At 46.2% G+C, this 23,606-nt stretch overlaps 2 protein-coding genes across 3 annotated transcripts in view; one reads left to right on the top strand and one right to left on the bottom strand.

Annotated features, from left to right (window-relative positions):
* LOC144152399 (uncharacterized) overlaps window positions 1-17,385 on the top strand; it is a 41,890-nt gene extending 24,505 nt beyond the window's left edge. The window contains exons 3-5 of the mRNA XM_077683667.1: window positions 14,369-14,474; window positions 15,237-15,532; window positions 17,143-17,385. Of these exons, the coding sequence (XP_077539793.1) occupies window positions 14,369-14,474; window positions 15,237-15,532; window positions 17,143-17,385 (645 nt within the window). The remainder of the gene's footprint in view (window positions 1-14,368; window positions 14,475-15,236; window positions 15,533-17,142) is intronic.
* Window positions 1-23,606, bottom strand: part of LOC144151590 (uncharacterized) — a 351,916-nt gene that overhangs the window by 205,709 nt on the left and 122,601 nt on the right. The gene's annotated exons all lie outside the window — the stretch shown is intronic.

Here is a 23,606-nt window from a genome sequence, read left to right as displayed (position 1 = left end):
GTAAACGGTTGGTATGCTTCCTTCAATCTGTCAGGCCTCTTGTGGTCACGTGGAAATTTTGCTATACTTCGCGTCCTCAAGTATTGGGCGAAATTGTGGCCCAACTTTTCCAAGGGCGTTGAAGGGCACCGTCGTATGAGTCACATTGAACAAGAAACATTCACACAAGTAATTCACAGAAGACGAAGAAACGGAAAGTAACGATGGGACGCGAACATGACATAGGAGTAAAGGAGTCTCTGATAAGCACTGCCAGGCTTTCCGCTTCAAAATATCAAACACACATAAAATTGTGTGAATATTTCTGTGCCCATGGCTGAAAACCCCCGGCGCCTTCTATGAGGGGGCAAAGCAAATCAGTGATACACAGGCTGACATCTTGTTGCCCCAGGTGGCGCTTGTGGAAGAATATGCCATTTTCGAGATGGTTGAAAACGACCCTCGTTTCCTATGTAGTTCCTCCCAGATATCTCAGTATAGTTCTACAGCTTCGACGGTGTGCCAGCTGTACATCTTGGTGCTTACTGGGACTTATGTCCGCGTTGCGCTTATAGCACACTTAATATATAAAACGTAATTAGCTGTTTTCTGAGTTTTTCTGCTATTTTTACAGGCCCCTTTCTTGATTGGTCTGTTCCACTATAACCGCAGGAGGAAAGCAATCTAGTCGGCAAGAGGCGTCGCCCAAGCCGCCGATTTCCGCGCGCCCACTGTCTATGGCAACGTCCCATTATCCCGTTCATCACGCTGCCGCTGCACTGTCAACGACAGATCATTACGACAGTAGGGCTACCCAGAACACGAACTGCATCAGTGACGGGCTAGATTTTTATTTAGTTTTTACAAACAAGGACACGCGGGAGGCTTGAGAAATGGAGGCGAATGCGGCAGCTGGCGTCTGCCCGTAGTGGGGGTGGGCGGGGACGATAATTACCTAGAACAGCGCGAAACGTTTTTTCCCCGGGACCGCGTTTCTGCGCGGATCCGACTACTCGAGACCACCCCAAGGATGCAGACATCTCTAATCAGCTGCCTGCCATCGGCACTCTTTGGCCACGCATTTTGCGTCACACTGTCAAAGGACGGTGCAGAGTATCCCACCATCCTCTTAAAACATTTAGCGAAAAACGGGCACATCATGATGACGTTCATCCCGCTGTTCCTTAACGTCGCTCTTCTTCCTCTATTCTTGAGATAAGGATGTCAAGCGCTTCCCTCAAGGAGAATAACGACGTTTCACCAGCTCTTTACTAAAGTGAGAAGTCGTCCCCTCTAAAAAAAAAAAAAACAACTCCAACTAAACAAGAACGACATGCGCTAACGGGGATTCAAACTTGCGAATTGCAAAAGGATACAGCCAGTGCTTCTGACCACTCGACCATAGTTCTTTTTTTGTTTATCTTTTAGGGTATTTATTTCGAATATAGATAAACATATGTACAAGAAATATCGAAAAATGTGGGCGCTTAATATACTGGGTGAAATGGGTTATCCGGATTTCGGCAAACAAAACATTGACAACAAATGGCCCTTAGTAAGCGGGCGATGATACATACCGGAACAAAACCCGGTACCAATCAGATGTCAAATCATTTTGCACATAGTAGCCTTTCAGCTTAGTTATCATTTGACTAAAACGCAATCTGGACGATACCATCGGCTCAGCGTTTCTGTCTAACACGCCTGTTCTCCATAAACTGTGTAGTGCCATCAGCAAAAACAGGTCATAAGGCACATCACCACTGAGAGCTACAAGGTAACGTACACTGTGGGGTGTTAATTCAACGTATTTTGGGGTATCCGTTGATGCACATCCGAGAACAATATAGCGTCTTTGCAGCCAATGAAACAATGCCCATTTTTTTCTGGAGCATCAGAAAGCCAACAGTTAACGGACGGCACAAAAATGTTCCCCCTAAGAAGCAATAATACCAGGAAGAACATCCACAAGATTTCCTTGAATCACCCAGTGCAAGAAGAGCTTCCAGCCCCTTGGTTTTACCCTTTACAAGAGAAGCTTTGGTCGGTGTTAATTTTTTAGTACCGATATCATCTTAGCTCAATTGTCCTTGGATTTTCTACTAGCGTTCCAGTCAACAAAGCGTCCCAGGTTCGATTTTGCACAGCTACTTTGACTTTATAGACCCACTAAAGTGGTCCGCAAACCAACAAACTAAAGGCATATTCTTTCAAGCACAAATGGTGTCGTGGCTTAGTTTCAACCGAGCGAACAAATTGCGACGACCCGTCAGCGTTCGGCCGACTGACTCTGTCGTACGGTAGGCGATCCGCGCAGGAGCGTAGTCAAGCCCCGCCATCTCGAGTGAGCGCCATGCAAAACATCATACAAAATCGGCAAGCAGGATGCAGAGAGAAAGACATCACTTTCGAATTGGGTTTATGCTAAATAAAGGCGCCTATTTGCAGCTAGAGTGATCGAAACATGGCTTAGGGACTCCATATTACAATTTGGGCTAATTATTCTGCAATGTTTACAAATCGTTTCAGTGTCCCTGTAAGGTCACCGGAATGCCGCGTGAACAGGTGCCTTGTCATTTTTGCGAGACAACTATCAGTACCTAAGGCTGGAGTGTAGGCTGGCCTGTGTCTAAACCACGCAACGCTTTTCGAGTCACTTTTGCCCCGCAGTTGCGGGAGACGTCAATTCGGGTCACCTTGTGCTAATTATAAGACTTCCGAGCGAAACGTTAGCTACAAAGACCGGTGGCAGAAGTGAGCCAGCGGTTGTCCTTGTCTCGTTCGCTTTCGGCAAACTCTGTGATTGAGCTTGGGTCACTGCTTAAGGCATCTTAAATCTCTACGGGTGCGTTCGTTCACATAATAGTACATTTTATGCAGCCTTGCCGAAGTAGATATCAACTGTAAACAGAGGTTTGAATCTATCAACCAGCGTTCAGTGTTTACCAAGTATATCCCGCGACACTGAAGGCTTAACGCAGCTACGAAGGGACCGTTGTTGGATACAGGATATGCTGGAAGTGCGCGAGGATAAGCGTTGGCGGCGGACGGCCTTGAAGATTCGCTTTCCAGTAAAAACCTGTTCTTTTATGTGGCTAAATGACGCATGGTTTCGCGAGCCTGCGCGGAAAATCCTCTCATCAGGGCTAGCCGGATTGCAATCCTCCCAATGGACATCGGTGTTCGGTATTTCCGCCAAGTATGAAACCCATGCGTTTTCGAGCGGTCCCAGCGGGTGCAAGGTGATTGATGGCAAACTTCCATTAATTCCAATTTTAAGGGCTAGCGTACGCTGACCATCGTAATTGCACTTACTCAGAGCACTGTATTGAATAGGGAAGAAAATTCATTTCCTCACTCGAAACTTCGCGCACTTACTTATGCAAATGGATTTTCTCGGGTTTCGTTAGAAAAGATTGAGATGTTGGCGGTGGTCTGTGTGTGATAGGCGCAAGCAACGTGTCATGTGTACACCAGCAACGTTGCAGATTTAGCGGTTGCGTTTGAGCAAGGTTTTCTGCACTTGATCTACCTTCGATAATGGTGAGGGACGAGGCGTTATGCAGGGAAGCAGCTGGAGGTTGATGCTCGCGCTGCGGAAGCGAAATAAAATGCAGCGGCGTAGCCAGGGGGATGAAACTCCGCCATTTTTCTGTCCCGTGACTGCAGCGATCCTAACGTTTGGGGGCTGTACTACATCCAAGCATAAATGAACGTTGTTGTTGCATTTTGTATTTATTACCAGGTCACTTACTAATTACGGAGTTTTTAATATGCAAGCGAACTACAAAGTTGCAGTTCGAGATTGCGAAAATACGAGCGCCACCCTGAGTGGAAAACGGGAACCGCGCCTTTTTACTTCGCCCCGCTGAAAAGGGGCGTTTTTTCTTGCGCCCACAGGTATGCTACGATCCACGGTGTTCGGAGGGCCGTTTTTACCACCGTAAAGTTCGTTTCATCGAAACAGACGCATGAATGGATTCGCACCGTCATCACAGATAGTGCTGTACTGAGTGGTGTCAAAATTCTTCACGCCAGGCCGCATAACATTCTTTTGGATCCCGGTGGACGAAAGGTACTATCTGCATGCTGCTCGTTTTGCTTTTCTACGCTTGCACGAGATAGCAGGATGCGGTTGCAGCAGTAGCTTTATAATTTAAGTGACCTACACGTGCACAATTTGTTTTTTACATTCCGATTGTCTTCTGTGACTCTTGAATTATGCAAGAAATGCGCGGCAGAGCATCTGGTAATTATTGCAATGTCTACATTAGCTACACACGCTTGTTTATACGTGCGTTATTGGTTTAATGCGTTTCGATCATGTGTTTTGTATTTTAGCGCAAGTTAATGCACGGTATGCAGGAAAATGTATATGAGGCAACATATACAATAACTTATGGAACAGTGCAAGCCTATCCGCACTCTTTTTATTAGCTTTCGATTGCCTGCGTTGTTGTTGTTATTATAATATTAATATCATTGTGAATATTATAATTATTATCAGTACTATTGTTATCGTTATTATCAGCCTATTTATGTGTACAGCTCCATGAAGGCATTTCCCTAAACTTATGGCTCGAAGGGTGGGTCCATAGGTTCATATCGTGTTGTTAGCACTATGTTAACTAAGTAGTGACTACATAAATTATTTTATTGCATTTCAATTGTGTGTTCTGCATTTCCTCTTCACGTGAATCAACGGAATATAGCAGAATGAATTTGTAGCAATAAATATACAAACTAAGCAATTACTGTATATGTTTATAATACAATCATAACTATAATTCCGCCACTTATAATTTATACTTTACGCTTCAGTTCCGTGCTTCGAGTTTCAGCTTATATATTCACAAATATATTCAAACGATATATTCACGAAAACGCAGTTACAGCTATAAGCCGATAAATAATTAGACAATGCAGGCTTAACCTTTGCTGTTATTAGAGGTTCTTAAATGAGGTTTTTATAACCGGTTCACTGCAGGGCCCGAGAAATACCTGAGGAATACATAGTGCGCGAAAGTATATATGCATGAGTAATTGCTTAGCGATTGTGGTGTGGGATGGCTGCTTTTGTCTGCAGAAATGTATTTTGGATTAGGAGGAAAGGTGGGTTGTTGCCACCGAACATTATGATCGCACAAATTGAAAGTGTATCCACGTCTCTTAATAATAAAGGCTGATTTTAATTTAGAATTTGCCTTTACGATTGGTGTTGTCACAAGTCGTCTTTGTAGTCAAAATCAATTTAAGAAAGAAAGATTTGAAATATATCAGATCACGTTTATTTCGAATACAGATGCCAGTTTTCACTCAAAACTATGTGCGCCTGAAATCAGCATTAAAGCTAGTATTCATTCTAACCCAAATATGCAAACGTGCTTGTTGATGTTCCAGATCTCGCGTTTGGCTCCAGTATGCGAGAAGGCAGGACCTGGCTCATTTGCCACCTCGACAGGTGTACAGCAGCTACCGACTGTGTCCTGCCCATTTCACCAGCAGAGACTACGCGGACCTTGGACAGACAAGGCCCTGGACACATATGCACTCGCTGGACACCTAGTTATTAGCATGTGGCCATGTGCCATACACGTTTGTTTGCGACTAAAAGCGCAAAATATCCAAGTTGTGTTTTTACTGTATGAATGGTACATTTAGGCAATAAATAATAAAATAACTGTACTCTTTATTCTTGTCTAGATTGTGTCTATTCTTGTGTATTCTTGTGTCTATTCTTGTGTAGCTATAAATATACAAACTAAGCAATCACTGTATATGTTTATAATACAATCATAACTATATTTCCGCCACTTATAATTTATACGCTTCAGTTCCGTGCTTCGAGTTTCAGCTTATATATTCACAAATATATTCAAACGATATATTCACGAAAACGCAGTTACAGCTATAAGCCGATAAATAATTAGACAATGCAGGCTTAACCTTTGCTGGTAATTTATTAGATGTTCTTAAATGAGGTTTTTATAACCGGTTTACTGCAGGGCCCGAGAAATACCTGAGGAATACATAGTGCGTGAAAGTATATCTGCATGAGGAATTGCTTATCGATTGTGGTGTGGGATGGCTGCTTTTGTCTGCAGAAATGTATTTTGGATTAGGAGGCTTGTGTCTATTGCGTCTATTCTTGTCTATTCTTGTCTAGAAAACAACGTCATACTTATAATAAGTGGTGCAATAAGAAGTGGACGCGCAAAACTTCATTAATCAGGACAAAACAATCGCTCTTTTGATAATGTGGCGGGTTGCGCAACAGGAACAAGGTCGTGCGCCGGCCGTCTGAATATATTGCACTCGCTCAATTTACCCTTAATGTGCGTCCCAAATGAATTTGGCGCTAAATCCCCCCCCCCCCCTCGGCTTTTCAGTCCTCATTAAGATGGCGTCTACCAGTGCATGTCCGCAACGCGCCGCCTTGTTTTTAGTACCGCCCCCAAACACCAGGGGTTTGTCCGGCACTGCGAGCGAATATCGCGTCCCATGCAAGGTATAGGAAGTTTCACTCCCCTGGCGTAGCACGCGAGCTTTTTTTTTCTTTTTGTGACGAGAGCTACACTACGCTACCTCGGGCAGTGTTCACAGGTTGACCAATTTGACCTTGAAAATTTTATTTTTCTCCCCTCACGGGAACCCCTGTGTAGATGCGACGCATAGGCGGAGCGGCGAAGGGACCGCGTTTTATAGCACGCATAACGTTGAGGGGACTGCGTAAGCCGGTCCCAGTCGATGACGACGTTGGCGTACTTGTAAAGCGGCGTGGACTCTAGGTGTTTGAGCCAAGCGTGGATGTTGCTTCGCCGGAGAACGGCTCACCGGTTATATGCGCAGCGTGCCCGAAGGAGAGGAAAACGCGGAAGAGAGAGTACTGCACATGCGCCGGCACCAGCGCGTCTCCCGCGGCTATGACGCAACACAATCCAACACAATCCACTTTAATTCAATCCAATCCAAATCCAATCCAATTCAATCCAAGCCAAGCCAATCCAATCCAATCCATATTAATGCCCCTCGCGAGAGAATGTTCGCTATCGGAGAGGAGAGGGGGTGAGCGGCGGAAAGCGCAGCTGGCACGGCGAGGAGAATGGGGGAGGGGTGGACAACGCCGCCGACGACGACGACGACAACGACGACGACGCCGGAGGGACAAGGCGAGTGAATCAGATGATCTGCATCTAAAACAGTGCATTCATTGCTTACATGTCGCGATATCACTGCGAAACCACACCTCGACAATGGGCCTGGCCAGGGAAGTGAATCTTTAGCTGTCAACTAGGGTTAACCAAAGCTGAACCACGGCAATTTTTTGTTCCGTTGTTTTGCATCTGTAGTAAATTTCGTTTGCTTTGGATTTTCAACACACTGTAATCTTTCTGGGCAGCCGTATTCTGCGAGGAACGATGGAAACCAGGGAATCAGAGTTCGAATTAACCGTTCTGAATGCCGACGTGTTTGAATTATTGTGAGTTTTCCCGCATTGATATATACAGGGCTGTGGTGGGCCCAGGGCGTCCGTTCGAATTAACTGTAAGTTCGAATTAACGAGCTTTTACTGTAGTGGCAGCTGCCACGTACAATTATGAGTTCAGATGATTTGCACTGTGAGGGTGGTCCTGCACGCACACACACACACACAGAAATAGACATAAAAACAAACAAATTTCCTGCTGGCGCACGAGCAACAAATGTTTTAGGTCGTGTGTGTAATGACCTTCAACAAATGCGTTTTGGTCCCAGGATTCTCCGGAAGGCGTTTGTAAAGTCTACAATCGGTGATTGTTTTCTTTTGTTCACTACAAACACTCAAGCTTTTTGGAGTGCACATGATTTTACAATAGGCGAGTTCGAGGGCTGCGGAGGAGCTGCCTTCGCTACTGTTCAGGCGGGTACGTCGGGGAGAAACGCTGTATTATTTATGATCAATACTCACGACTGTTTGTTTAGAAAGAGAGCTCTTGAAACGTGCGATTTCTTGAGTTGTTTGTTTACTCAATAGTTTGCCAGAAACGTCAAACGAAAGCACAATTCGCCGTCCCACAACCCTTCCTTTTTTTTCGCCTTAAGGAACAGCCCCGAGAACTGCATCTTGTAGGTAACGTACAACAGTACCAATAAAACGTGTCGCTGTTCTGTTGCAAACGTTTTCCAGTTGTTACGACGCGTCTTAAGGAGCGTTCTTTTTAGAATTTTTAGAAACGCGGTATCTTACACGGTGAACGGTGTTCTCCACTTCCAAAGGCGCGCGCTGTTTGAAAAGACAATAGGTGTCGGCCATCTGAGAAGGAGTACCGCCACTTTCCCTTTCCACGTTCAAATATTTGCTCTACCTCGCTACGCTCGAATAGTTGGGCATCATCACAGTTAAACATCATCAACCTTTTAGACGGAACGGACGAAGTAATCGCCCAGCGATCATAGTGACCTGGCTTCAAGTAACTGAACGGCGCCGTCTCAGACGTCGGGACGCTTTGAGTCGGGATTAATTGCTTTAGCCATGAGACGAAAGTGCGTCTTAGTTTAAACGAGTCTTGATTTGCACGTGTGGACACAGACGGGCGGAGCCGAAAGGCTCTCATACTTCTTCGAGGCAGGATTGGTTCCGGCCGCTGCCCGGGTGGGCTACATCTCGCGCAAGCACACGCCGACAGGACTGGTGATGAGTGTGGCCGTATAACTCAATCGATCCGCTGAAGAGCCACTTGGGTGGAACGAAAAGGCCGGGTAAGGGGTGGCGGTGGAGAGAAGAAGGGGTCAATAAGAATGGAGCGAGCCACGGGTTATTTGCGTCTTAGCCTCCGTTCCTTCATCAGGCTACCTTAAGCCGTACATGCCGGAAACACCTTCTATATGAAACTAGGTTTCCAACCTACACTATTAGGAGGTGTATGATCTACTCAGTCATGAGGTCAAAACAAAAGCATGACTACAGTGAGATGGAATATTACTGTTAATTGTCGGAAAGGAAAGAGGCGACAATGTGATGTCGTACTCTTTTGTGTCTATACAAGCCATTGGTGGCACTCGCCGTGGCTGCAGATGCGGAGCCGGGAAAATTGCTCCGGTGTATCCAAGGAGAATTCTTGGGCTTTGCTTTTATAGCGCCACGTGGCGGAAAAATATTGCGGATCAGGAGGACTCTTGAGGCGAAGCGAGGTTTTCAGCGAAAACAGCTTGCGAATGGCGGAGGGGTTAGCGGAACGTTTGGTTCAAAAGTATCTTCTTCTGAGAGACTCGCCTTTAAATCCCATTTGAGGCATCCAAAAAAAGTAAGCATGAACTGCGAGTAACTGTTGTTCGCAAACCCGCTATTTGAGGTGGGCATTGGGCACCGAGACATAACAGACTTACGTTTAATAACGCAGTAATCCATTTCGAAAAAGTAAAGGCAATGCTTTTTCGGTGTTAATTCCGGCCACCAGCTTCTAGGGCTAGATGAGTTTAAGGGCACAAGCAGCAGAAAAATGTAAGCATGACATAATTTATGGAAAGTGATTAAAGATGTAAGAACGATGCGGCAAACGTGTATCGCTTTTGAACGTGACAGCGAAGCCTATAAATTTTTAAATCAAATATTTTAGGCCCAGAGCTAAAGTGTTGAAATTGAAAAAAGTGTTGGGCGATCACAAATGCGATAGTAAGAAGATTAGGAAACGGCTCCACGGTTCTATAATAATCGAACAAAAAAAGAACGCACTCAGCTCCGACAGGTTTGCTGATTCACTATTATATTCAATTAAGAACAGCACCAAGAAAACTTACAAAAATTAAGTTGCCGCCAAATTAGATGCGCGTGTGAGTGCAGTCTCGGTCACGGTGATAATCCTCCGCAAAGGCCATAATCTCAAAAGCAGTTGTTGATAACCGTTCCAAGTTATGGAGTTTCTACTGCTGATAAAGGTCTCTAGTAATGAGAACTACCTTGTATTGGTGGCCTGAAGTGGGGCCATTGACAAGAGCAGTTTATCTGCATTAAACAAAAAAGGACATTTTGTGATAGCAGAATTGAGCTTTGAGTTAGTTTGTCTGCTGCACACACAAACTATTCTGCGTGTTTGACGGCACGATAGAAGGGCGGCACCACACAGCGCTGTTAACCCTTTTGTCAGTCCACCCTACAAGGCCGTATTACAGCAAAGCTCTGCATTAATGTTCGTCAGAAATTGCAATCCCTTTGTATTTGTCGTTATCGCCACTGTCCAATTAAAGGCTACTTTGTCAATGCAGCTAGAACCACAGCATTCCTTTTGAGGAGACGGGCTATGAATTCCTTCCTGAAAGAAAAGGCGGAAATAACGCCTTTTGTGCAGTTGTGTTCTGTAGTTCTTTGGCGTCGTTTAGAAATACGAAATGTTTTCTTAAGTACTCAGTATAGTTTCTTCATTTTGCGGATTTCTCCACATTCAATTTTTGTAATTTTTATAAGTGTAAGTTAATACTTGAATATCTCAATATTTGCGCTTTAAAAGTGTTATAAAATATTGTTTCCTTTCCAGCCCACCCGTAGATAAAACAACGGTAACCGATAGTAAGGCAGCCTCCTCTCTCACCCTGCTGTTCTACCCAATGTTCTCTGCACGTGGGCGACGATGCAACAAAATTTGGTGTCGTTATTGTTCCTTTTTTTTTATGGCAGCATCAAAAAAGGAAGAACCTCCCAACCCACCTAACAACCTTCCCTCTGCTCTTACTGTCCCCAGCCTGGCACCTTCTACCACATCATATGGGAGTAACAACGTACTCCAGACTTGGTGCCGCTTCCCAACCCCACCTTCGAGCAGTGGAGGGCTTCTCTGGCCAGCCCGGACCCGGATATCCAGCTCAAACTGGTGACCCGAGCATGGACGGCCAGCCGATGTCAAGGCATCCTGGACTAGGGATGCCTTCCACGGGCGAGGCCCACACGTCAGCCTCTGCACGATACACAAAAATATTTTCTCTCTCTCTCTCTCTCTCTCTCTCTCTCTCTCTCTCTCTCTCTCTCTCTCTCTCTCTCTCTCTCTCTCTCTCTCTCTCTCTCTCATGGCAGTGACATGTTCGGGGGATTCTCCTCGAAGCGGGAGCTTTTAATGGTCATGTGGACGCTTCATAAAATTCCCAAAACCTCATTTGAAACGCAAAAGCTGTAGAGTAGTGCGCGCCGTGTGGCACCTGAACCTGATGGCCCGTGAGTAGAACAGGTGCACACCAGCCGCGCAGAGCCCCTACTATTCTGTAGAGAAGCCATTGTGCCGGTCTGCTTGCAGACGTAATTCGCGCCGTAAGGCGAAGAAACGAAAGCGAAGAACAAGAGGGATGCACAGTGTAACAACAACAACAAAAAAGGCCGGTTGCAATAATTTGCGCCAAAGGACAAAGAAATCGAAGCAAAGCAAATGCGATGATCAAGCACAGTTGTCAATAAGTACCGCCAGCCCTTCGTCTTCAAAGCACGTAAGCAGAGTTAAGTGCTACGAGGAATATTTTATGCACTCTTTTGTGTACTCTTTTCCCCGGCGGCCATTTTCTCGACCGCACAACTACATCAACCACAAGAACGGCGCTCTTTTGCTTTGCAGAATGACGCTTTTTCGCTTTCACCTTAAAACGCATTGCAGCCACAGCCCTCGGGGGAACTACAGCCACCCAAATGATTTTCCTTTGTGTCGCGTTAAGAGAATCAGTTCGCAATGAACATTTTTGTAACCCATTTGCATTCTATGAGATATATCCGCCGAAGCATTTGTCAAGTTTGCAGGAAGTAACAAAATCTGTTTAGCACATTCTCTCTTTTCACTCTTTCCTGCAAAAAGCAAAAAAAAAAAAAAAAAGAACGCCAAGCAGCCTCAACTAACAGCCTCCACTTTCACAAACGGAAGTACTGCGCCATCCACTTACTAGTTGTTGAATTCTTTCTCCCGATATCACATAGCCTTCGATTCAGGCGGATGGAAACGGGTGGAAAGGTCGAGAAAATACGATGAAAGTCTTTGTGTAACGACATCATTTCGTGGAACCCTCATTGTCATTTGTGGTGAATGTGTACAATAGTCATTAGGCAGCGCCGAAATCAGCGTGTTCCAGCCAGTGCCGTCCAATGGCCCGGGCCCGTATAAAGGCATTTTGACCACGGCAGTTTTTGCGACAAGTTGTCGCCACGCGCAGACCGTAGAAAGTAACATGAGTATACATAGAAAACCGGGTGTATGTTTTGTTTGGGAAGAAAGGAAGAAAAGAAAAGGGGGTTAGTGCAGCGGAAGGTCGGGATCATTAGGGTCGAGGCCGCAGCTTCTACTTTTCCCACTGATGCGCTGTAAGCTTATGACTGCAGCCAACTGGAAATTAAAACTGGTCGGGAATCGCCGGTTTCCCTGCTTTTTCACCTTTTTGTGAAGTTTTTTTTTACCGTCATCCTTCTGCTCAGAAGCAGCCGCCCACTATCTGGACACTCCATATAACTGCGACAAAACCAATGAGCAAATTGAAGTCATGAAAGGGAAAAAGTTTCGAGTTATGCTGACTCGCACTGCTGCCTCCATCCGTGTATGTTTACTCGGCCCTCGAAACATTCCGTAATATGAATAAGGGCTGGCAGCACAAAAACCGGGGAGAAGACACAACTGCGCACATGCCTGTCTTATGAGGAAATGTGGGGAAGGGGGCAAGAAAAGCTCTTTCTGCCAGCCGGCTACCCTTGTTTATCTCGGCGGCAGCATTTGCCCATCTCGACTTTTTCGGACTGTTGGCCGCAAGCCAAGTGGATTGTTTTGAGTTGTTTTGTGAGGTAGGAATCAAGCTAAAGAAGTGTATCTCATAGAGACCTAGTCCTGGGTTCTCGTGCCGTACAAATACTTTACTATACTCGGTTACAACTCACGAACGGTACCACCTCATGTAGTGTATCACTCCGCCAAAGCGCCGGACCCGTGACTTCAGTGCGCGCGCGTTTTGAAAGGGGTTTGCTATGAATGCGTGATATCGTCTGCCTTGTCTCACGCAGTTTGTTTCTCGTGACTGGAGTCGTTTATAAGCATATTAAGCCCAAAAAATAACGGGAACGGCTCACGCCATGTTCAAAATATTCCCAGTAATGCCCTACTTGCGCCGCGCGGAGAAACATCCGGCTACGGTGATAAGGCACAGCGGCAACTTCTGATGCCGTTCTTAAGTTGTCACCGAGTATAGGCTTCCACGACCAAACATAGATTGAGTACCCCGAAATATTTAACTTCTTTGTCCCTTTCAATTATTCGCCGGAAAGTGGTCAGGGTCACGAAAGTGGTCACTTAAAGCTCGTGTTCTAGCCACGCCGAGCAACTTGTTTTCTGAGAACGTAGTTAAAAAGCAATGGTTGCGTTATTTCGGTAGTTTTAAGGGCCGAGAATAAATAAAAACACGTGGCACAGCGGGAGTAGTTTAGTGACTTTCCAAATGCTAGAAATATCCAGATAGGCATCGCTATCACATACACCCCCCCTTACATTTTCTGACGTTAGAAATTGTGTACCGGGAAACAACATTGACGCGGGTTCTTAATGTGTTTTAATAGAAATATCACGATAAAGGTAAACAATATCACCAGGAAATTTGTGCTGAGCAAATATACTTTAATAGACCCAAACAGCAGTTTGCACAATCAAATTGCTCAAACGCATTTATTTTCTTAGAAAGTAAGTTCCAATCGTTAGTTGGATCCGAAAAAATGAATATTTACATGCATTCATGTGGCACTGGTGCGGCATATTTGTTTTTCTGAATTCACTCTAGCTCACTTGAAGTGAGGTTCCTTTAGATTGATTGACCTTTTTTTTGGAACATGAGGCATTCATTTACATGTGGAGGAAATCGGAGCAAGAACCTGTAATTAGGCACACACTGGATTAGCGGACCAGGCACTATCAAGACAGAAAGTGGATGATGTGACTACGCGATGACAATTTTCTAATACGGGCTTACGCCATATGCACAGCTTCGAAGTTAGAAGGCGGAACATACTTCGGCGGTGTCGATGAGAACCAAAATAGGGATAGCCCAGAATAAGAGACAGCAACATGGCCCCACATACGGTGGGACAATGGATTCAAAATCGGGCGGAGGAGGTGTCAGCGCTACCATTTGCGGATTACGTCGGCGGTACTGGCCTGGTTGTGTGCGTTGCTGATAAACAATTCTTGGGGATGGCGCAGGGGTATATCCCTAAAGTTGTTAGGAGGGGTGACACGTTTGTGTCTATTGCGATGAAGACACAAGGGGTAAGGTCATGCTGGCGTCATATGGAAGCCGTGGCCAGTCTAAAAGACCCCATAGGCGGGATCATCGAGAAGGCAGGATTCGTGTAGGAAAGCCTGGGAGTGACTGTGTAAAACTATTGACTGTGACACTGTGACGTGGCAAGACCATGGACCACATCGTTACCTCCCCCAGCGATCCTGACGTGCCCAGGCGTTCAGGTGACCCAAGCGTCAACGTCTCTCATTTCTCTCTGTTGGGCAACCTGGCGGGTGAGCTAAACTGGGAAATCTTCATTGATGTTATCTATGTTTCTTGGTGCTTCAAATAAAAAAGCGCATGAGATGGGCTGAAGGGTGGGGTTCATAATCGTGCAGATTTCCAATAGTTTTGTCTGTGTAGAGGTTGCATGCAAAGCGGAGGTGCCAATGGAATTTTTGGTCGACGGTTTCACTCAGTGCCGGGCCAGGCGAAATACATCGAGTGCGGCGTCAGTAAATATTGCGTTGGGGTCACGCACCATGACCATGAAAGATCTTCTGTCTTGTAGTAGTGGGCCTAGTTGTGAGGAACGCGTATATCTTGGAGGGTTGCAGGGTGGGAAGGCGGCGGTTATTGTTTCCCCTGAAGTGATCCATGCTTTCATGCAAGCTCATATGACGTCTTAACAAAATGGTTTTAGGATCAGTGTTCTGAAGTGTAGTCGACGGCAAATGATGACCAATTAACCATGATTGTCCACTGATAAGTGTCCGATGTTGTATTTTAATTCCTTCCTTTTCTATTTACACTTAATCCTTGCAATTATTTTCGGAATCAATCCCCATCAGTGGCCATACATCACGCTTACCGGCGGTACCACAAGCACAAAAGTGGAGCTGGCTACCCAGAAAAATAGAAGACGAAGGCCTTCTGCATTTCTGCTGCGGCGCCTTGTTTGTTCGAGCATCTGCAAGTAATGGACTGCTCTCCGAAGCGAGATATCCTAAAGAGAGCCCATTCTAAGCCTTCTTTTTCGAGGACGTCTTTCTCAGAATCAACGGGCGAACTGGTTGCCTTCTGGCGCTACAGGATTGAGTCTCTAAGTGACAGCTCGCGAGAGTGTGGTGACCACCGCAGTGTCTGCCCCGACGGCGGAAATTCCCGACGCAAACCCGCAAGGCCTCGTGTTCGCCCGGGTGTTGACTTCGAGACCCTCCTTCCTTCCACCTTTGACGATTCCTACCAGACGGAGTTCTCGTCGGAGCCACCCCTTAAGTCCCCGACGTGCATCTTCGCTCTGATGGCGCTGCTCACCGCGTTCCTGGTGGTGTCCTTCGTGGTGATCTTTGTGCGTGCTAACGCCCTCACTGATATGTTAGCGCCCAGAATAAACGAATTAAGGCCGGTCAAGCTGCCCTTTGCTTTTACTCTCCCGCCATTCGCGAAGAAGGAACCATCGCCGACATCCAAGACTCTTGCAGACGCTGACAAGGGTCGCTACTCAGGGAACCATGAAGTTGCATGGAGGAGCGTAAAGAAAGCACGCTCAGAAGTGCCAGCCCAGAACAGCGGAGTTCTGATGCGAGTCCCGGCCTCCCATACATACAGCGATGAGGTAAGCGAAAATCGCTGTAGCGAGATTCACGACCAGGACGGTCCAGTAGCCACTAACATAGAATGTTTAATAAGGACCGTGCCAATTCGAGAATGCGGCCGCCATCTGTGCATAGGGCGAATCGCGAGACATGGCGTGTGATGCAGTATTCAGGGAGCGTAAAGAAATGATGGCCGTGCTTAGTTTTTGCTCAATTCTATTACGGTTGAAAGTAATGCTGTTCTATATCAATGTGGAGATAAAAGGATCGGGATACTGTGGGTGGAAAACAGCTGGACGGTGGATATGCGAATGTGGGTACTGTTTCCAGTTCTAGCACGAGGGGCACGCTGTTATTCATTTGAAGATGATACATGATTTCCAGACTGTATGTTACCTACCTTGCCCAATGGGACCATCGAGAAACTTAGACTGCCGGTAATTGAGAAAGGCGGCGTCGAGAAAATGTGATTGCTTAAGCCGCAATGCTTCCGCGGTTAGAAACTCCTGCTCTTCTCAACAATGTGAAAAGCATTAGTTACCTGTGTCTAAATTCCGGTGTCCATGGCACACACAATCGACGACTGCTAAAGATAATGTATTGCTCTGGACCAGGCCATATTTCCCATGTAAGCCCCTATAATAAAGAAGCTAGTTTAGTTGCAAAGAAATAAAATTGGGCCAATTCCGGTGGTCGTTAACCTTGAAACCAGTTCACCAGGAAAGCGAAACAGGCACAGAACCCTGAACCAGTAAATCTGGTTAAATCTAGGTGTGCGAAGGAGAACACAGTTAATGGGCCACGTCGTCCCCAATACAACATAAAGGCGCACAGAACACAGGAAGATCTGCTCGATAATTCCGCAACAACGATTTCGAAATTCGCACTCACCGACCATGAGGAGTGCGGGCAAGTGCCAGGCAAGTTGTGAAGTCGCAGGCGAGTTGCCACTGCCGTTGTTTGTTAGGGGAACACTACAACGACACGTGCTATGCGAATGAACAGGCCAGGATGGATGTAATCCAAAGCGGGTACTACAAAAGGTTCCTAACCCGAAAAGCCTCTCGTAAAGTCGTTATGGCCGGTGGCGTTCATTTAGCAGAGATTGTTTCACATTTGTCTTTGGTGGTAGGGCGGTCCACAGCTGCTAGGCTACCCTTTCAAGCAAACTGCTCTCAAAGTTGCAGGGTCCTCCCAGGTCCTATCGAAAGTGGTCTTGTCAGGTACGGTGGTGTTCAAAGCAAAAAACAATTGAGGAAAGCCGCAGGCCTCGGTATATATGAATGCCAAAAAAGCCAACGAGAGTCTCTAAACTCCCCGCGCACTCAATCAGTGATTGCGCCCATACGCTTTTCTACTGCAGCCAAGTCGGAAGTGTCCGGAGGTGACGTACACCTACTGCCCCGGCATCCGACGGGAGTTCTACTTCCACCAGTCCAACAATTCCTGCGTTCCGACGTCGCCGGACACAAAGCTAGTGTGCAACCACAGCTTCAACAGGTTCACGTCCAAACGGAACTGCGAGACCAGGTGCGCTGACAACAAGTTCCCCTCGGAACGCTGTTACAGCCCCGCCGTGTTCACGAAATGCACAAGGCGAGTATAAAGACCCGCACTTCTTTCGTTCAATTGCGAAAAAGGTAAAGGATTCATTAAAAAAAATAAACCTGCGTTCAATTTGAAATTCAATCCTTTTGTAACTCACTCGCTTCATTCCAGCCGCGAAATACACTTTTTTAAAGATTCATTGATAGAATCAATCAATCAACCAAAGGAAAAAAACGAAAAGGAATGATAGATTTATTGAAAAAATCTTAATTTACCGCCGCAGTGACGGAAGCTAGGCTGAAGTACCGTGTTATGACAAAGTATCAAAAACATTGTTATCAGTGTTTCAACTACACGTTAAAATTGGCGTAATTTGACAAAACGAAACTTTAGGCCCCACTACATTCACCCAGTCGTTCCTTGCCAGTGGTTTACGGCTGCGGCCGCTAATCGCACATACGAGATTCTGTGATGTCATAGAGGCATCCCTGCACATTGGCTGGGGAATCGCCACTTCCGCTTGTGTTTCCTTTATACCTCTATTGACGCTATAGCTGTATCAGGCTGATTTCTCGGTTTTTTCGACCGTTCTAGACTACCGCTATCAGCCGTGTTCATCAAACGTCCTCGGAAGTGCGTCATCGATGCTAACAGCAAGCTAAACCGGAGGCATCCAGATACTATGACTTGCCCGAATCGGGATTACAAACCAGTGACAACTAGATAGCGGAAAGCAGAACAATGATAGCACAGCCGGGACGAGAGAAAACATGCGCGCTTCAAGCAGGCTTTGAGACTGCGTGTTGAACTTCGTCCTACGTACCTTGGGTGGACGCCTTCTCGGGAGGCGTGGTCACCATCCGTGCCCTTAATAAAGAGTTTGTGTACAGCGTTTTTTGGGTTTGCGTACGGTAAACGCTAAATTTTTGCCTAGCCCTGCGTATACACCGTGAGAGGAGTTTTAGTAGAGCGTCTCATCAGCTTTGCGTAGCGACACGCTAATGCTTACGGCGCCATCTGTCGAATGTTTTGCGAAATGAATCGCCGCTGATCTGCCACGGCCCTCCGGAATGCTGGAGTGCTTCAATATTTTGCGACTATCCCAACAATTGTAAACAAACGCTTTCCCTTTAGTATTGAATGCAACGCGGCCATAACGCGACATGAATATTCTCTTACCTGAGTACGTCCCATAAAGAAAGCGTTGAAGCCCCGTGGTACTGCTTTCGCGCAATCGCAGGGAACGCCGTGAACCGAATACCCGGGTTTGACGCATACATTTTATTCAACTTCAAAACAATCCAGATAACGCTTCGAAGGAACACAACGTCACAACATGCGTTGCAAGTCCGAACCGCGATTGACCGGCGATCGGTTGCCTCCTCCTGCCCGTTACGAATTCGGCACTCACTTCTCGCACGTTTTGCGGGGACGAACAGCAAGTCACTTAACTGTGGCGCGCAAGCCGAGAAGGCTTTTAAGCACACACGCAGCACATGCCCGATGCGAGGTTGAGTCGTACGTCGCTCTAAAAAGATAATCCAGTGCATGGGAAGCACTATCCACGCACAGAAGCACAACGTCGCGCGCGCGCGCACGCACGCACGCACGCACGCACGCACACGCACACGCACACGCACACGCACACGCGCGCGCGCACACACACACACACACACACACACACACACACACACACACACACACACACACACACACACACACACACACACACACACACACACACACACACACACACACACACACACACACACACACACACACACACACACACACACACACACACACACACACACACACACACACACACACACACACACACACACAGCTTCGGTCGCTGGCTCGGCTGCAAGCTTCATTCGGACAGCCAGCGATGTTACGACGATACAGAGCTGCGCGAGGGCGACATGCTAACCACTCGACGTATATAACACCACAGGAGCAAATAAATTGGTCCATCGAAAGCAAATTACTGTCCACAGAAGAGCGGAACCGGGGATGGTTGGCGCGCTATTTGCCGCCATGTTGGAAACGCAAGCGGACTCACGCACGCACGCTATTTGGCTGAAATAGCGTCCGCTATTCTTCCGTCCACTAAACGCAAAAGCAGCTTAACGTACGGCGCATGCGCAGTGCGAACGACCCAAAAATTGCGCTCGCTAACGTTTTGCGTACGGCTGCGTACGTTATTCTAAAACTCTCTCATATACGCCACCAGTAGAGCGCATCTCCAAACGATAATTATGACGGCGCTAGCAAAAATCTTGTCGCATGCAGACAGTGCAACAGATTAACGCCTGGCTCTCTAAAACCCCGGAAAATCTAGATTAAAACCAGAGAGAAAATATGATGTGTCCTAATAAAAACTGTATGGCTTGTAATTGCAAGAATTTGGGAATTGTTTTCGAATTTTTCGCTGCAGTCTCACCGCCGCAAGCTCCGCCTGGCAAACGATGAACGGTGCCAATTTGCAAATTTACAACACCTAAAAATAGGGTCATTCTGAAAAACAGCGCGGAAAGATTCGCGGACGAAGGGGCGGACACGACGAGCGCTGACTCACAACTACTTTATTCATGGAATGCGTAAGTATTATACACGTTTGCAACAGTAAAACAGAAAGAGAGGAAACAAAGAATTCAAATTGAACTCTGTCGAACGCTTTTTCTGTTGCAAACCTCATATCTGTACGCATCTATGAATAAACTAGTTGTGAGTCATCGCTCATCCAGTCCGCCTCTTCGTCCACGTCTTTTTTCGCGCTGTTTTTCAGAATGACACCATACCAAATCGTCCAGATCCCCACTCTGTCACCTTAAAAAATGGTCAGCCCGTTATTTTGTAAAACAGTCGCGAACGAATCATCGGCAGGTCCCACCACAGAAACGGCGCAGCCGATACCACAACCACCAAACTGCAGGAAATATTTGAACATTTTGCCCCAATTGCAAAACGCCTCGATAGGAAAGAGCAGGAATAAAAAAATCCCGGGCCATCTTCACTGAGGTGAAACTTGTGGAGGGGCAACGCATGCAGTGTATAAATGTATTCTTGGCACCTTGGCATTTTGTCCTACGGGGATAAAACCACTGGGGGTTAGGGTATAATCTATGTTCCCATCTTTTCTGCGCTAGAAAACGTCCCAGTTATGGAAGTATACAGCTTGGCTGTAAAAGTCTAGTGTCTTTGAAGCACGAAGCGTTCTAGCGCGAGGAGTTGTAAAACGATTGTCCCGGTCGGTTCTTTCAGTACGCCTAACGTCCTAGCGCGAGACGTAAATGATTCTCCCGGTGTTTTAGTTCCGTCATTACATCGACGATAACATGAAACGACGACAACGACGTTCTAGCGGAAGGTGTAAACCAGTATCCTCGCGTTTTAGTACCGTGACTACATCGGTGATGACATGAGACGACAACATGAGACTCATGTAGGCGCTGATCACAAGCAGGATATCGCTCAGCCTGCCGTCTAGAGACTGACCCGCACTTAAGACACTCAAATAAGAAGCGTTGTCGCAACAGCATATAGACCTGTCCTGTCTATCACTTGTCATGATTACAGCACGGGTCTTAAATTGTGTCTAATGATAACTGATGTTTTTACAACAGAGAAGCCACTTTTTTAGCTCAAAGGGGCCTCTAGGAAAACAGATGTAACAGTGATCGCTTAGAATATATGCCGCACCTGCAGAGAGGACACGTCTTGATGCCATGATTGATATGTCACCGATCCAGAGGCTAACCATAAACGCCCTCCCACTACCGAAAAATACAGACCAAAACCTACACAAGTAGCATAAAATTCCGTCGAGAAAAGCTTAAAAACTATAAAAACACAGCATACGCCGACGCAGGGACGTTCGAATGGCCGAATGCAGCAATTGTCGTAGTGGACTGCCGTGGCAATCGCTATGAGTTCATTACTTTCCTACACACAGGAACAGAAAAGCGGAAATCCTCTTGGTAGTATCCGCATCGCGGAAAAATCAAAAAGAGCCTAAACACGGTTACACACGCTCAAGAAACCATTAGTCTCTTGGCTGCAGGCATAGTACGGGAACGCTTGATGAGGGTTCCTAAATCTACAATGATAAACGATCACACCACGTTAACAGCCGAACGATAGGGCCTGGGAGGAAACGACGCAACCGACGAAGATCCACGAAAACTCGCATACCGTGCTCCCTTTTGACAACGCCTGGCCCACTTCCCTCCGCGAAAAAATATTGAGAACGCCTCGTCATCCTTCATTTAGGAACACCATCCTTTGCCGTGCCACGCGAGGATCTCAATGCGGAAGAATCGCCAAGCTTTCGCAGGACACAGACACCAAATATCCACAAGTCTACACGAGCGAACATGTGAAGTAGGAAACGCGTTACATCAACCTTAGACTGCACTAAATACGGGGAAGCACTCGCATGTTAACGCAACCGGGTCATATTGAAGGATACGCTCAAACATTGCATATTAGCAAGTAAAGATGAGACAGTGCATGAAAGGCATGGAGGTTAACGAGGGAAGAGTCTGATTGGCTACCGTACACACGGGAAGAGGAAAAGGAGAGATTTAAAGAGAAATAATGGGTGTATAAAATAGGGGAAGCGGAGCTTGAGGAGCGAGAGCAGAAAATGTAAACGTAACTGCCAAAACAAAACCTGACATTGACACATACGAGGCTGTCCTGGCCGGCTTGTCACGTCAAGATCAGTACGAGGTGATGCTGCGTACCTGGACTCCATGTTCCACCCATGGAGTCTACCTTATCCATATATCTTGTGCTCCCAAACTTCTGTTAAATCTTACTCAATCCTGATAAAAATCAAGGTATCCCCCCTCTCTCTCTGTCTTTCTCTCTCTCCGTCTCTGTCTCTCTCTTTGCGTATGTGTGTTATACTAAGAATTGTTTAGTCGGCCCACGAGGCTAGAGAATAAGCACTAAGAAACACTCACACTGTCACTTTCTTGCTCGAACCGACCAACACGCAACAACCTTTCACTCCCGCATCTTAAGCCACAAAAGCGTAAATGGCTTCGGCTTTCCTTCCCCGCAGTGATTAAAAATCGTTGCAGCTACTCTAGCTTTCACGATAAACTGCATTTTTTAGAAAGCATAAATGGTCAATGCATAAATCGTAAAACCCAATCCAAAACGCTCCATCCAGGCCGAAATAATGCTAACGTCACAAATCTGAACACCTTAACGTTGGTTTCAGCGCAACTTTAATATTTTAAAGCTTACTATAAAATTCTATCGTTGTTATCGGGACAAGAATGACTCTTTAATGAAGCATACTTGCATTTTCTCTTCATGGCTCCTTTAAAGTGCGCAAGGCCGGAGATTTGTGAACAATTGCTGCTCTTGTTCCATGAATAGTAGCTGGAAAAATACTTCCATGCGGCTTTAGTAGGAAGCCTAGAAAAGCTTCGACAGAACACAAAAGCAGCCTAGAGAAATGTATAATAGCATGTAGTAAAACGCTACAGAAATAAAACTGAAGAATGGTTTTCGCATCCATGTAGGGTATTACACGCTAAAAGTGTTTCAAAACCGAGCCCGCAATACAAGGAGGCCTTTTGTCCGAGCTTTCTTACTCCTCACGGGAATTAACACCTGCTTTTGAAAGTTTTATTTGGATATATAATAAAACAAATCTTCGGCCAAGGCTTACATGCCAGCAGGCGTGTAGGTCGGGGGTATGTGCATTGAATTTTGCTAACTTTAAAGCGACGCTGCAACACTTTTTTCAACATTTGTTTTCGAGATCTCGAACACTTGCAGAACGTAGTCACCCAACGCATCCAGGACTTAGATTAGGGGGTCGCGAAGTACCTCATCCAAAAATTACTGCTCTATGCCAATCATGTAACTTGTAAATTAGCACAAAAGATTTTCCTGTCTTTCCCGGTCTTGACGTTCTTCGACGGCTCGAATTACGTTATTAAGGCCATGTAGCGGCTGTTGGCCAGTTTTTTTCTTTTTTCAGTTGCAGCAATCAACGCTTTTGGAAAGTAGCTAAAAAAAGCCACAAATACAAAGCAGAAGTGGAAGGCGTATCTGGTGCGACGAGCAAATCACGCAGGGCTGCTCCATGCTGGCGATAAATATAGTTTTCGCTATATTTCGAGACCCGAAGGACAGAGTGAAAGCGCTTATCGGAAGTGTTGCAGCAACAGTTGCCATCGACTACTAGTAATGTATTTTGGGATAAAGTATTGTCTCAGAAATATCCTCCCGCAAGAATTATGAAATTCCGTT

The sequence above is a fragment of the Haemaphysalis longicornis genome, unplaced genomic scaffold (assembly GCF_048455015.1).
Source record: "Haemaphysalis longicornis isolate Haplotype H1 unplaced genomic scaffold, Haemaphysalis longicornis Haplotype H1 scaffold_9, whole genome shotgun sequence".
NCBI classification, from domain to species: Eukaryota; Metazoa; Arthropoda; class Arachnida; order Ixodida; family Ixodidae; genus Haemaphysalis; species Haemaphysalis longicornis.
This window is presented reverse-complemented; position numbering and strand designations above follow the sequence as displayed.